This window comes from Siphateles boraxobius, unplaced genomic scaffold (assembly GCF_051911475.1).
Source record: "Siphateles boraxobius isolate OS27281-9 unplaced genomic scaffold, OSU_SipBor_1 2, whole genome shotgun sequence".
In the NCBI taxonomy this organism is placed as follows: Eukaryota; Metazoa; Chordata; class Actinopteri; order Cypriniformes; family Leuciscidae; genus Siphateles; species Siphateles boraxobius.
The window spans coordinates 1350763-1367227 of NW_027508810.1; the positions used below are offsets into that span (position 1 = coordinate 1350763).

The 16465-nt window shown below is 37.8% G+C and overlaps 1 protein-coding gene across 6 annotated transcripts in view; it reads left to right on the plus strand.

The window, feature by feature from the left end:
• The window catches only part of gria3b (glutamate receptor, ionotropic, AMPA 3b), a 207017-nt gene that overhangs the window by 187824 nt on the left and 2728 nt on the right, over positions 1 to 16465 (plus strand). Inside the window, exons 13-16 of one of the 6 annotated variants that reach the window (XR_013205823.1) lie at positions 3301 to 3548; positions 4312 to 4426; positions 10028 to 10142; positions 11258 to 11505. Coding sequence is in view for 5 of the 6 variants with exons in the window: in XM_077235644.1 (XP_077091759.1) it covers positions 3301 to 3548; positions 4312 to 4452; positions 10028 to 10142; positions 11258 to 11503 (750 nt within the window). In the remaining variant the exon portion in view is untranslated. Of the gene's footprint in view, positions 1 to 3300; positions 3549 to 4311; positions 4592 to 10027; positions 10178 to 11257; positions 11506 to 16465 lie in introns of those variants that run through there. The other 5 variants (XM_077235644.1, XM_077235640.1, XM_077235641.1 and 2 more) reach the window with 5 other exon arrangements.

Below are 16465 nucleotides of genomic sequence, written 5' to 3' on the forward strand. Positions count from 1 at the left end.
TCCCTGATGAATAAAAGTATTGATTTATTTTATTTATTTCACCAAAAAAATAAATATTCTTATTGACCCCAAACTTTTGAACAGTAGTGTACAATGTTACAAAAGCTTTCTATTTCAGATAAATGCTGTTTTTTGAACTTTCTATTCATCAAAGAATCCTGAAAATAAAAATGTTTCTTGAGCATCAAATCATCATATTAGAGTGATTTCTGAAGGATCATGTGACACTGAAGACTGGAGTAATGATGCTGAACGTTCAGCTTTGATCACAGGAATGAATTACACTTCACTATATATTCACATAGAAAACAGCTTTTAAATTGTAAAAATATTTAACAATATTACTTTTAAAAACATTAAAAATTTTCTTAATAATCTTACCGATTAAAAACTTTTGACTGGTAGTGTACATTAATGGGAAACGCTCTTCAGATAATCATCTTTTTAATGTGTTTGTAATGTGACATGCTACTCATTAATACAATATTTATTGTGCTAATAGTAAAATGTGATGTTTATTAATATGACCTAATTATTGAGATGTCAGCTATTCTGTCGGTAGCACAATATATAACACCTTTCTGAGAACGTTCATGATAATTCAGTTGTTTATCAAGCTTGATGCTCGTCTCACAGATAGTGATGTATCCATTGTGATGAAAACAGTGCGGTGGACACTGTGGGCTTTGTGTTCAGTAGTTGTTTTGATTCACAGTTAATAGCACTCATATTATGACTTGTAATGATAAAAATCCACTATATTTAATGTCATCGGAGTCCCCAGCTGTGACCTTGTTGGGTTTGACTGGGTTTCGCCCTCAGATATTCCTCTAAATGAATCTGTTTCAGGAAGAATACAAATAACAGAAGGCACATTAGTGTCCCATTATTAGCAAAACTATACTGTTTTCTTTGGATATGTTTTTGAAATAAACAGCATGAACGGTAGCAAAATTGAAACTGTGAAACCCAAGAAGTGACAATTTGCTCGCTTTCTACAAATTATAGTGTCGACTGGATTTGTCTACCATTGGATCTGTTACCCAAGATAATCTATAACATATATATTCAGATTCTGATTTGTTGCACTTTTTCTTTTCTACTTTAGCATCAGAACATCCCATAAGAGTTTGGTGATTACATAATGATTAAGAAGATCTTGGTCTTTATTATATAGTCTAGATGTGTATATGAGGGAATATGGGAATATGATGAGGGAATAGCAGTAAAAACAGCCTCATATTCTTCAGCTGGTATATGACCGCACATAACAATCATTTGATATAACGACTCCCATGATAAAACAGCACATAATGTTGCACATCCACCATCACATTTAACAGTTTCCAACAGATGCAATGGGTTGAAGGCATCCTTTGACTTTATTTAAACATCAAACAAGTCCAGATGTAAGAAATGCCATTGGACACTTTTCCTTCAGTTGCTCAGGTTTAATTCTCCATTCACCAGATGTGTGTTTCCTCGTGTCTTGGCACTGAACTCAAGTGCTTTCTGAAAAACAGCCCTGCCATAAACTTCTTTGGTGATTTTTAAGGCTCTATTACAGTGCCATTTAGCAACGGTCCTACGAAGTTCCCATCTGTTCCCGTCGGTGCTCTGGAAGGAAACCGCTGTGACTTTTTTTGCTGACGCAGTTGTCTATGTTGGCACATGCTGTCATTATTTATTTCCCCTTGACGCATTAAATAATTCTGCAGTTATTGCACCTTCACTTCAGGCACGGACTGTCTAGCTTGTTCAAACTCTCTGCTTCGAAACCGGACGCATCTGTATTAGGACAGCCCAAGTGAAAAAAACCTAATCGAAAATATATTTAAAATACATTTATTTCACACTAAGTACAGTATACAAACCCATTAACATATTTACTGACATATCGCTTGACACTTACTGACATAAATATTATAATTAAACTTTATTTGGAGTACTTCTTTATTGCACAATGCGCATTTCTTAATATTAAGCCTAAAAGTTTTTAATATCACAATTAGTAAGGATAGTATGATCTCTGTATATTATCAGTCTTTAAATACAAGATATTTAAAGTGCACCTAAAGTATACTTGCAATAGTTCCATTTTAGCATGTATATCTTTGGTCGGACACTATTTCCGGATAACTAAAGTACATTTAAATACAATAGTAGTTAAATATGTCATTTTGGTGATCAAAGGTGGGTTTTATGGGATAAAATGATTGACTACAACGGGACTTTAATTTGACTGGAAACACACAGGAGACACAGGAGAAATGCCTGTCATGCAGATTTCCCCGTTCAGGACCAAGGTGGAGAGCGTGTATTGTGAATGCAAAGTGTTTTGGTTCGCTTCTCTTTCACATTCACACAATTGCAGATTGAATTTGTTATAGGTTTGCATACAAAGCTAATACACTGGATGTGCTTTATTATTTGCGTACTTATGCACTGTTCTTTGCCGTTTTATAGTATACATAGTGGGAGTAGATTGTTCACACTGAAAATTCCCACAAGAAAAAGTGCACTTTAATTAAAAAGTGTGAATGTTGTTGGACACTCAACTGTCACAGCTTTAATTACATAGCCAAAGGCAGGGGCAATCTCATGCTGGATGACAACATAACATGATGAAACTCGTACACTAGACAGTTGGAGCAAGTATACCACACTCGGCATACTGCAGATTAGCAGAAAACTAAGCATTTCTTGCCGCTCGTCGTTCTCAAGTAAAGCATTGGACGTTGACTGGAGCTCTTTTGTATGTTAATGATATTAATTAGGTGGCGTTTAAAATTGTGTTTTATCCAGAGCTTGTCTCCTTAAAGTAATCTGAAAATGGGCTCCAAGATTTTAAGAAAAGATTGCGTTTTATTCTAACTCCAAATGTAATCTTTTCAAGTTTGAGTGCAAGAAGTAAGTGAAAGCCCACTGACTGTATGTTGGAGGAGATGCAGCTTTCAGTTCATTAGTAAAAGCCGTCTAGACAACAGTGTGCAAAATACAATATTATTCACATACGCACATTTGAGAAATGATCGCAAGATCAAATGTAGGACGGTTTCTACGCAACATTTTATATTGTGTATAATTCACCCAAATGAGTATTTCTGTGTGAGAAAAAAATCAAGTTTTCAGAGTTTTAGTGTCAGTACTACATTAAACTACTATGTTGAATATAATGTATAATGGGTATCGTGACACCCTGATGTCTGTAATTCTGTATGATTTTGCTGTGTGTCATGCACTTCATGTGTAATGATCCATGACCGTACAGTATGTGTTTTTCTTGTCTCCCTCGCACAGCGTTCCAAAATAGCTGTGTACGAAAAAATGTGGTCGTACATGAAATCGGCCGAGCCCTCCGTCTTCGCCAAGACCACGCCTGACGGAGTGGCACGGGTACGAAAGTCGAAGGGCAAATTCGCCTTTCTTCTGGAATCCACCATGAACGAATACATTGAGCAGAGGAAGCCCTGCGACACCATGAAAGTGGGCGGCAATCTGGACTCTAAAGGCTATGGTGTGGCGACCCCCAAAGGCTCAGCATTAAGGTGGGTGGAATAATATAACAATGTTCTCCATGTTGTTATAGTATTCCACCTACCCTGATGTCCTGTGTTGTCATTTCCTCCCCCCCTCCCCTCCCCTCCCCAAACCCCCTCTATTATGACAAAGAGGTAACGGTATAATGCATTTTGATTGTTATTTGATTCACAATGATGCTTCTGATCAGTGCTCTCTTCTTTAAATGTTTGTCTTCTTTTCCAGTTTTTCAACCAGATTTTTATCATTTCCAGTGCCAATCATTTCTCATCTGTGTGCGTGTGTCTGCGTCCCTTCCCGTCTCTCTGCTGTCCTTCTTGTCCTTCGATCTTTCTCTCGCTGTCTCGTGTGGCTGTCCTTCCTGACTGTCGTGTTGTCACTTTTAATTTAACAGTTCAACGGTTTTTCAATTTAGCTTGTAAAAGCTGCGCTGTCACTTGTGACGAATGTTAATTGCATGATGTTTGTTGTTGTTACTTTTCTTCTCAATGACAATGTCCCCATCCCGCACACTTCAGTTTGAGACAGCGTAACCCTCCATGCCACCTTGACTATTTAACACTTTCTTTGCTCTGAGCGTCTCTTACCTTCATATTGGTGAAATTCTTAACCAAATTGTGCTCTCTCAACCATTCTGATTATCTATAATTGACTCTCAGTAGTAGTAGCTCACCGTATTCAGTAACGTTACCATTACTACTACTATGCTAATGCAGTAGATTGCTCACAGACCTGTGCATTTTCTTACAAGTTATGTTTTATTGTTTCAAGAAATGCTGTTAACCTGGCAGTTTTAAAACTGAATGAGCAAGGCCTGTTGGACAAATTGAAAAACAAATGGTGGTACGACAAGGGAGAGTGCGGCAGCGGGGGAGGTGACTCCAAGGTCAGCCTCAATGTCACCGAAATCGGGTACCATAGTGCAGAGTAATCGGCAAGCCTGTTATTCCTGAACCGAGCCAAACCAAATCCAAAGACAAACACATCCTTTCAGTGACCCCACACATTAATGTGCCATCTGAGAGAAAACCAGAACCCTGACTTGGCTAACGGAGGAGAGAAAATGACCAGTATGATTTTGTCCTACTGAGGAGAAGTGATCATGTTTTTTTCTTACTTTAGCGTAGCGCTCACCCACAGATGTTAGCGATGTCAGTTAGCGCTAGCTCATTATCCACATTAGCGCTCGCTGAGACCGGTGAACTGTTCGTGTTTTAGGAATCGGGGCAAACATCCGCCTAGCAGACAGTGAAGAGAGATTTCAGATTCCTTCTCGCTTGGCCTCTGCTAGGCGGCTGTCCACGGACGGTAACCTGGTCTTGCTAGTTAGTTTTCTTAACTCGGGTAGAATAGCAATGCTACTTATCACCAATTTATGCCAGACGTTAAAGTGGAAGTGTGTAAAGGCCCTTTCCAAACCTAGTAAATCAACCTACTAGGGGTGTGATAATATATCGTGTCACGATATATCGCAATACTAAAATGCAACAATATGTATCGTGGATAGTGACAATCTGTATTGTGAATAGTTCACCCAAAATGAGTTTTAGTGTCAGTGCTACATTAAACTACTATATATAATGTATACTGATGCAATGGGGGGAATATTTGTGGGTCCTGATAATGCCAGATATCTGATGTTACCAGTAAAAAGTGGCTTACATTATTTTAAATATTAAGAGTGCAAGCATATTCATCTAAAATAATTCTGTATTTTCATCTTCAGAATCATGAATATTGTTATTCTGGTGTCTCTATTGTCCTGTGTGTTGGGTTTCCAGAACCAAGTCCAAGCCTATTCATTTACAAACACAATGTAAAACCAAATTTACCATTTTAATAAACAGCAAAAAAATTGGTTACCTTTTATCATATGTCTTGGAGTATCGTAATAATATCGTATCGTGAGTTCAGTATCGTGACATGAGGGTATCGTTACACCCCTAGTGTGTAGAGGAAAAATCATTGAAACATCCACTTCACCTTTAATGTCTGACAGAAACTAAAAACCTGTAGGTTTAGTCTCATCAAGCCTGGTAAGAGAAAACACTGACACACACGATGTGATCTGAGTCTTGAGAGGCTAAGAATAGCACAGGTACGGCTGAATTCCCATCTCCACACCAATCTGATCACAGGATCAGAAATCCATCCCTTCATCTGATCCTGGCTGTTTTTCCTCGCTCCTCGAGGGCCATGTTAACCACACAGCAGGGGACGTGTCTTATTTTCTACTCGTATGGAGGTGAAGATTAGCTGATGTGCTACTCTTAGACTTTCCAGTTCATTTCACAGTGTATAGAAGGGCTATTTTCTATGGAACTGTTGTTGTTGTTGTTGATTATTTTGAGAATAATAGTAAAAATGTGGACGCACATGATGAGGGCTAACAGTGCTTTTTCACATGTGTCCCAGACTTCTCTATGAAAGTGTACAACGTTAAAAGCCTCATTTTCAGGACCTTCAATTTTGCTGGAGCACGGATGTAGTTTGTATAATAAATGTAATATAGAACAGACATTTTCTCGACATGTAAAAAGGATTTATGTAACCACTAAAAGCATTTCAATTTAAGACAAATTTCTTGCAATCTACCAAAATAGTTCAGTGTACATTTGCATAACATTTAGAATTGTAAATGCTAGCTTTTTCACCACTTAACAATATAAAAAAAAATATATATATAGTGTTTGAATACGTTGTATAATCTCAGTTTTGAGGATTTTGGTAAGATTTTCATTTCATTTAAAGTCAACATGAAATGGCATTCGCCGCATTGTATGTATGTGAAATTTCTGAGTGAAATTTTGTTCAAATCAACTATGTAGGGCTGTTGCTATTTGCTATCATTACTATATATATATATATATATATATATATATATATATATATATATATATTACATTAACCAGAATTAAATACTGGAATACTTAAAACAGAAAAGTAACCCAGGCTCATTGGGAAAATTGTGCAAAACTGCAAAAACATGACAATACATAACATTTTTCTAACATTTAATAAACTTGCTGGAAAGCTCACCTGGTTCAGCAGAGCACTATGTGGAGGGCTCAGGTACGAGTCCGATGAACAAGAGTCACAATTAAAGCTAAAATGCTAAAATGTCATGGTTTCTTCAGCTAATGTGATTTTATCTCACGTTTGCTTTTGTTTACATTATTGGTTATGTTTAGGGTCGGCTTTAATGTAGGAAGTATATAAGTTTCTAGGGATGTGAAACGATGCATCCAAAATAAAAGTTTGTGTGTACTGTGTATAATTATTTTGTATATACACACATACGTGTATATATTTAAGAAAAATATTTATATTTATATATTATCTATAAATATATATATATATATATATATACAGTATATACATGCAAATATTTCTTAAATATACAGTATACATGCATGTGTGTGTATTTATATATACAAAATATTTATACACAGTACACATACAGTATGTAAAAACAAACTTTTATTTTGGATGCGATTAATCGTTTTACAGCCCTATTTTTAGAGCTTTTAACTTTTAGCGCCACTTGGCAGACATTTTATTTCTGAATCGCAGCGATACATATATATTATATTTATGCATTTGGCATCCAAAGCCTACATTGCATTTCAAGGTACACATTTACCTAGAACATTAACATTCTTATCCGTTCTTGCTTTCCCTGGGAATCGAACCCATGACCTTAGCGTTGCAAGCGCCAATGCTCTACTGTTTGAGCTACAGGAAAGCTAAAAACGTATATAAAAACCAACATAATAAAAATTGTCAGATTCACATTCATTCATCTAAGATGAAACTGAACACGCTTTTAGTGCCACTCACTGGATATTTCACTTTGAAAGTGTCGTGAAACGCGCAAGAAGCAGCATAATATCATTTTGTACCGCCACAGACATGTTTTCCCAATGAGCCTGGATTGGAAAAAGACTCATGCCTTCATAGAAAGTGTCAATGGAAGCTCCTTTCCGCCACAGAATAAAAAACAAAAACGGTAATTGCGACTTTTTATTGAACAATTTTATCTCAGATTTGCGTGATATAAAGTCACAATTGTGTGTTATAAAGTCAGAATTGCATGATACAAACTCGCAATTCTGAGTTTTTTTCTCAGAATTTATTGACTCAGAATTGACTTTATAACACGCAATTGGGAGATATAGTTCATGCAATTGCGACTTTATATCTCGTTATTCTGTGAAATAAAGTCAGAATTGCATGATATAAAGTCCCAATTGATAGAAAAAAAGATGCAATTATCTTTTAAAATGTTTTGTTCTGTTGCGGAAACAAGCTTCCATAAGTATGGCCTATAGGGGACATCTTCCAAAAACAAAAGCCGTTTCTGAGGCGTGCAAGTCTTCACATTTTGTTTAAAGATAACATACACAGCCGCGCCCAATTAGCCCAGAAATGTGTATTCAGCCAGAACATAATAATTTCATGTTGACTTAAATTGTCATTTCTGGAAATTTTTTCATAGTTTTCTAATTCCTGAAAATGGGGCCAAAAGTCTTTTTTAACAACAAGTGAGCAGGTTTTTCAGTGCAGTCAAAAGCATTGTGCCCTGCCTGTGGATGAAGGTGAAAGGTTATGTGAGCTTTCATAATCACCTTCTTTGTTCCAGCTCTCTGTTTTTGCAGTTTGCAGTGATTTGAAGCCCCCATTAGTCGACATGCAGTGGATGGGCTAGCTCTAATGATCTAATGCAGTGAGTCTACAGTGGCGCGTCTGGACCCAGCTGTGGAAAAACACAACAGAGAGAAAAACAGGAGAAAAATCCACATTAAGCCACCTGCAACAAACAGACATCATGAGTCCCACAACCCGTTCTCCTCTCGGCCCCTGCCATCCTCCTGGCTGCTGATAGGTTTCCCACTGCAGTCGCTCTGGATAATTACGTTGTTAATCAATGTCTCTCCCCAAGCTAAAAAAAATCTAGGACCACAAAGCTAAATCAGCAGCAAGCATGAGAAATATAAAGAACATTTAAGCGACTAATTATGTCTAGACGAGTGATGGCACGGCTTTCTATTATAGTAAAAAAAAAAAAAAAAAGAGTAAACAGTCTATTATAGTTTAAAAAAATCAATCATAGCAGTTTACATAACTTTATTTTAGAAAAATGTCATTCTGTAGCGATAATATTTAGGTTAGCAATGCACTTAAAGTCAACATGAAATGACTACGGGTTTATTACGCAACCCGTAATAAATGTGATTTTCAACACGAAAATGGTTTTATTTCAATCAACAAGAATTGATTGCATGTTGTAGAAAAGCGATATAAAAAATGTGTGTATGATTTACCTTGAAACAATTTTCACTCAGAAATTGCTAGTAAATTTTGCAAATAATAACAGAAATGGTAATTTTGGATGCGAAAGACGAATTTCTTCTAAAACACACTCCAATAGTCTTTATTTACAGCATTACAGTATACCAAAATCAATTGTGCCGTATGGAAGCTTCTTTCCGCCATGAAAAAAAAAGAATTGCTTCTTTCTTTCTCTCACAATTCTGACTTTATTTCTCGAAATTCCAAGTTTGTAACTCACAATTCTTTTTTATTTCTTAGAGTTTTGAGTTATAAACTCAGAATTGCAAAGGGGAAAAAATAAGTCAGAATTGTGAGATAAAAAGGTCACAATTAACTTTTAATTTTTTATTCTTTTGACATAGTGCAAGACACAAGACATTTCAGAGGTGGAGCAAGTTATTGCATTGTGATGAAGGCAAATTTTGATTTCATGTTGACTTTAATTATCTGAAACACCTGCTAGTGTTATGCTAACGGTGTATAACTACCGCCAGGTCAATTTTTGATCACAAGTAGATTGTTTGTTTACAACAGTCCCAGCTTCGTTAGCCGCTAATGCTAACGTCATTCACAGTCCCCGCTAATGCTAAATGTAGCATTACTCCAGCAGGCAGCGTTTAGGAGTTAATGTCGCGTTAAACTCCCGAACACAAGCTTTTCCTTGGTAAATGCTTTGACTGTTTGTGTGTACGGTTCTCTTTACTTTTTGTATGTGTGTCTGCTTGTTTGGTTTCTTTGTACTCTTCGCCTATAATCCGTTCACAGAGTCCTAACGCCAACTCTCCTCAGCCTGAGCAAAATACTACTGGTAGTTTTCGTTGGTCTGTCAGTCAGTCGAGGGTTCCAGTGGAGATCCACATTCTCAGATGATCAAATTAACCAAGAAGCTTCTCTGCTTTTATAGCGATCTCTTCAGAAACCTGCCCGCTCTTCTCTTAACAGTGTATGCCGATTACTCAAAGCGATACGGGTAGGTCCTGGCACACTAGATTAGCCCTGGTGAATGGAAGGTACTAGTCAGAATGCCTGCCACATGTGTGTTGATAATGGCCAGGAGCCCTGCTTTATCGCTTTGTAAAGTATGAAGTAGTTAAGACTTGAATAACATAAAATAACATAATATAATGTTATTTATGTTATTTCCCACGTGAAGAACTCCTGTAAACCTTGCAGTATTGAAACTCAGTGAACAAGGCATCTTAGCCAAGCTGAAAAACAAATGGTGGTACGATAAGGGTGAATGTGGAACCAAGGACTCGGGAAGTAAGGTCAGTCGCTGCAGGTCTTTTGTACTGATTCACAAAAAATTGCATTTTGACATATTGTTCATATGCAAAGAACAAGCCAATAGTCAATAGCTTGATTTAACTCATGTGTAAATGTAATAATTCATGGCCACAGATATGAAAAAAAATACAAAATAAGGCATGTGGCTTACAGTCTTGCACTATTCCTCATGCATTATTATTTTAGATGATCAGATCAATTCTGAAAAACATTTTTCTGTTTGTTTTTAGTATTTTATCCAATAAATGTCTTCAAATAAAGCCGTAATGATAAATCTTGTAATGGGGAATTAGTTTAAAGTGCAAATTGATCGACAGATTAGATATATTTTTTGCATACCAATTGTCTTTCTTGCTTATTTTTCACTTGATATAAATGACACAATAACCATTATGCTGCAGTTCTTACTCACCAAACTTCGAATTTAAAATTTGATATATTAGTGTTGTTACTTATTTGTCTTTTACCCAAGAAAAAAAAGCCTATTCGATTATTCGTTAACCACAAATGCCGTGAGGAATTTCATTATAGGAGCGAAGGTGGACTCGTCTTATTTAGAAAGTGAAGAAGAAAGTGAATTTCCAGAAGTAAAAACCATCTCTATAAACGGCAAATAGTGTAATACTAATGGACAAATTTTTAATGGACAAGTTTGGGGGGTAAACTGCAGCAGAATGGTTCGACTGATTCTTAAACTCAGTACTCTGGTGTAGAAAATATGTCAAAATATTAATTTGAAGGTTAAAGGATGGAAAGGCAGTTGTTTAAAGTAAGGTTATTAAGTCAGAGGTCTGACCTGTACGTAACTGACCAGCTTCCTCAGATACATGAAGAAGCCAATGAGAAGATCAGGTTAGAGAAAACATCTACATTCACCAGTTATGGTCCAGATTGACTTTAACTTACATTGAGCTAGAGCTTTAGATGAGCCATATCATAGATGTAATTCTCCATTGGAATCTAGATTCCTCTTTTAGCAGAACAAATGTGTTTGATATAGTCAGTAGTCCTGCTTGATAGAAGAGCTGTAGAGTTTGTGTTTTGTCACATGATTTCCACTGTCAGATTTCCTAACTATGTGCCTCGCTTCTCTTAGGACAAGACAAGTGCACTGAGCCTGAGCAATGTTGCTGGTGTCTTCTATATTCTGGTTGGTGGACTAGGGCTGGCCATGATGGTGGCTTTGATAGAGTTCTGTTATAAGTCCCGTGCCGAAGCCAAGCGGTTGAAACTTGAAAAGAACGCACAAAGCTATAAGCCGGCCCCGCCAGCCAACACACAAAACTTTGCCACATACCGAGAAGGATACAACGTGTACGGGACGGAGAGCGTGAAGATCTAACGGTAATGCTTCTACGCCGCCTGAGTGAGTGAGTGTGTGTGTGTGTGTGTGTGTGTGTGTGTGTGTGTGTGTGTGTGTGTGTGTGTGTGTGTGTGTGTGTGTGTGTGTGTGTGTGTGCCTTAGGCGTAGCCAAGGGTGTGCCAGGGTGTGCCGAATAGATGGCAAATTATTTTTTAAAGTCTTGATAAAAAATATTTTTTCTAAACTTGGCCTATTGTTGTTTACTTACACTTTGTTAATTTAAAATGTTTTTTTTTTTTGTTAAAAAAAATGTCTGCCAAGCAATCCGCAAACAGCCGCTGACTCTCTGACGGTAACAAGGTTGTGCTGTTGAGGCTTGCGCCTCATGAGGAGACATGGAAACAAATGAGTGCAGTTCACACAAAGAAAATTAATGAACATACAGTGGTAAAAATTCATGTGGAGTTCTTATATTTATAACATATGATATGATACAGTTCAGCAACATCACACGACCAACGAGTGCTGAATACCATCACGATTGAAAATGTGTCACTGATTTCATATGACATTTTAATAAACAAGTAATTAATATTAAGTCACTTACATTTTAGACACAATATTGACTGTTTTTGTTGTATTTGAGCAGCGAAAATAGTTCCAAACAAAGATCACAACAGAACCACAGCACATCTCACCGGAACACCTAACCGCATTACTGAATGATTCAGCGCTTTGAACAAATCGGTTGAGTCAAAGATTCAATGACCCATTAAACAACTGCCTCATTCCTGAATAAATGGCTCAATGACTCACTCATTAAGACGGTGATCTGCTGCCACCTACTGGGTAAATTATTCTAATTTAATTTATTGATCAAATTTAAGAATTTAAAATGAAAGATGAAGCATATATTTAAAACGATTAAGGAAAAATGCTCTTTACAGAGGTTAAAATATCATAAATATGCAGATTTAAATATGTCATAGTTGACTGAACACTGATGAGAAAATTGCTTTATTATTGCATTTTTTTCTGGACAAGCAATTTTTTTACTTGGACAAGTGAATGACCGATTTTCGAAGGACAAGTACATGAAAAGGCTTTATGTCGAGCCCCGAGTTATGTTTTATACAGTATTATAGTTATGTAGCGAGCCTGAGTATATTTTTACACATCAGCCCAGTCTATTCTGTAAAGTAAGTGATACGCAGAGTCGGGGTTTATTGCACATTAATCTGACAATAAATGTGGCACACCCAGTTTTTCTGACGCACACCCAGAGACTCTTTTCTGGCTATGGTTGTGTGTGTGTGTGTGTGTGTGTGTGTGTGTGTGTGTGTGTGTGTGTGTGTGTGTGTGTGTGTGTGTGTGTGTGTGTGTGTGTGTGTGTGTGTGTGTGTGTGTGTGTGTGTGTGTGTGAGAGTGCGTGTGTGTGTGTGCGTGTGTGTGTGTGTGTGTGTGAGAGTGCGTGCGTGTGTGTGTGTGTGTGTGTGTGTGTGTGTGTGTGTGTGTGTGTTTGTGTGTGCCAAAGCCGGAGATTGTGTTTGTCCTCGCAATGTCATTAATTCCAGATAATGGAATCAATTGAGAAGTGCAGTGTTCTCTGGCTGATTTTTTCTCTCCTAACGCTGGCTTGTTTTCAAACGGTTGCATCAGTCAGACTGTGATGGAAACGCATTCTGTTAATATTTGTACTCTGGAAATAATGAAAGAAATCCATGTTCTACATGTGTATCGTTTGGCACAGACAAAAAAACAACAACAATTTGACAAACCAAACCAATACCATAGAAGATTTGAAGAACAGACCCGCTATCATTATCATCTGAAATCATTGACAACAATATCAAATCAGGACATATATTATGATTATTATTGTGGTAACACTTTACAATAAGGTTCCTTAGTTAACATTAGTAAACTACCTTAGTTAACATGAACTAAGAATAAACAATACTTCTACAGCATTTATTAATCTTAGTTAATATTTATTTCAACATTTACTAGTATGCTATTTAAATCAAATGTTGTATTTGTTAACATTAGTTAATTCACTGTGAACTAACATGAAAAAACAATGAACAGCTGGATTTTTTTTAATTAACATTAACAAAGATTAATAAATACTGTAACATATGTATTGCTCATTGTCAGTTCATGTTAGTTAATACATAATAGTCCAGGTCATATGTGAAAATTATGTTAACTTTTTCATAAAAGCATGAAACTTAGTATACAACATACAGTTTGCGGCCCTGGACATTTTCATAAATGGATTACAATGATACCATACACAACATCATAAAATGTTCAGATGATTAGTTAATGGTGAATTCAGTGAAATTGTCAGAAGGATTACAAAGATATCGCAATATCTGAGAATATCATCTGAAGCTGGGGCCACACTAAAAGATTTTTAAAATCGTATAATATTTTCAAAATGTGAGAGACCACAAACATGATGATTAAAAATCATAGATTTATTAATTTTGTTCCTCTATAGTGTGTAGTGCCGCGAATGTGACCAGGAAAGCACACCACACATTAAAAGAGATTCCATTCACAGACAACAGAGTCCCGCCTGTGAACACGGGAAATACCGCAAAATCTCTTGCATCAAACGTGACTTTAAAGTTAACAAACATGGCGGACAACTGGCACGAAGAAATGGTGCTTATAGTGTATGGATTGCTTTTTAAGCCCAAGCACCAAACCGGCGGTCGACTTAGGTTTTCCGGTGTGTTCCGCACCGTTGGCTCTAGTCAAGACAGTCGGCTTTCATCAGTGCTCGTTCTTTGGCGTGGTTTGGGTGTGTCCCTACCCTTCAGAGCATGTGAGTGGAGCGTAAGATTCCGCTCCACTCGCTCCGTCCGCTCAGCGCCGCTCGCTCTACTCAGAATGCCCTATTGTGATTTGGTAGTTCGAGAATCGGTGAATTAGCTAAAGCAATAGTGGGTTGGTTATGGAGTTCAAATATTGTTTTAAGGAAGTTGCGAGCCTTATGCATAACATGCATCTTTAATATGCCTGTTTTGCAACTGCAGTTATGTTCAGGGAAATAAAATTACGAAAATCAAATATACCTTTTCAGTTATTGCAGTTAATAAGCAAGTTTGCCAAAGGGCTAGACATGTTTTTTAATTAACTTAATTTAATGCATTTAAATGAATAAAAAGAACAGACTTTTATTCAGAATCACCCCGAAATAACTTCTATTTACAATCCTAGCTACTGTAAATGATACATTTATTCCAGATATTCATTACAAAGTACAAACAGAAAGCAAGTAGCCTACAGAGACATTTTATGTCTGAGCGGGATCTGAGCGGGATTTGTTTCACCGGTGAGCGTGAGCGATTCATCAGTGGAGCGTTCGCTTGGGACGCGAGCGACTGAGTGGAGCGCACGCGCATAGAGCGGAATATTGAGCTGAGCGTCACACCGCTCCGCTTCGCTCACATGCTCTGCTACCGTTACATAAAATTTGCGGTGGAAAAAAGTTTAGATGGAATCGTGGAGACGGTGTGTCTCCATCAGCTCCCTTTCTGATTGGGTATCATTTCACGTGAAAATCTTCAGAATATACGCTCGTTTGTCCTCGAGGTTCCCCCAACACAACAGGATTTCTGATTTGATTCGAGATCGGGGCGGTTCCGACGTTCTTCCGAGCAGATTCGGTCACTCTTAACACACCTCACACCAGAGAAAAATCTGATAAGATAATTTGTAGAATTCGGGACTTTACCTGACATTGTCGGAAGAGGAGAAATTGGTTCAAAATCATCCCAAATATCTTGTAGTGTGTACCAAGCATACCAAGTGATAAGTTTGAGAATGCCATGGAGTTCAGCAGTGAAGGTGTCTCTGAAAACTGACATCATGAACAGGCCAAAAGTGTCCAGCTGAAATTCAAGACATTTGAGTTAGTTGACGCGATTGAGGAAATGGGAAACCCCTTCGCAGAGGACCGCAACAACCTGCTGAAGCTGAACTCAAAAGAATTAGTAGACCAAGCTGTTGTGGACACTGTTCGAGTTGCAGAGGATGGGCCAAGAGCAGAACAAACTCTTTGTTCAAGAGAGGATGCATGGCACAAAACGCATCACTGCCCATTTGAAGAGGAACAAGCTCCCTCTTTCCAAAACAGCTCCGATAAGAGGACAGTCTAAGACAAAACTCACTGAAAAATTACTGTGCACTGTTTTCCAGACTCTACATTGTCTATCAGACCCGTGATGGGAACCAAGAAAACTTCAAAAAATGGAAATCAGGCCTACCCTCCATCACTTTCACTTCATGGTGGACTACGCTTGCAAAACAAGGCTGATCTGCCTAGAAAAAGACAAGTTAACAAACCAACGGGAAGGCTTCCTGAGAGAGGATAGCACAAAACAGAGCTCTTTTACTTTCTGGCCAGGAACCTTGTGGAAATGTCGAGTACCAAACAAGTTGTTTACACATGCGGACCCAATCATCTCACCCACAAGAATCAGATCAGATTACACCTTGCACACATGAAGAGGCACATACAAGGATGCTACTCTATGCGGTGGATGCTGCAAGAAAAAGATCACACTGGGCACTGTGGACCAACTGTTGTGGTTCTTGCCATAGTACGTGTGTCAGAGTTGGACATTGAGGAGTTGTGGGTGGCATTCAGGACTGGCAAGAACTTCAGAAACATAACTGCCCATGAGATTGCCAAGTCACTGGGTCCTGACAAATCCAAGGCCCTTCCATGCCTTCACTGGCTGTGACACAGTCTTTGAATTTGCAACCAGGGGCAAGAAGGCAGTATGGGATACCTGGAATGCAGATGAAATGGCAACATACACTCACCTAAAGGATTATTATGAACACCATACTAATACTGTGTTTAACCCCCTTTCGCCTTCAGAACTGCCTTAATTCTACGTGGCATTGATTCAACAAGGTGCTGAAAGCATTCTTTAGAAATGTTGGCCCATATTGATAGGATAGCATCTTGCAGTTGATGGA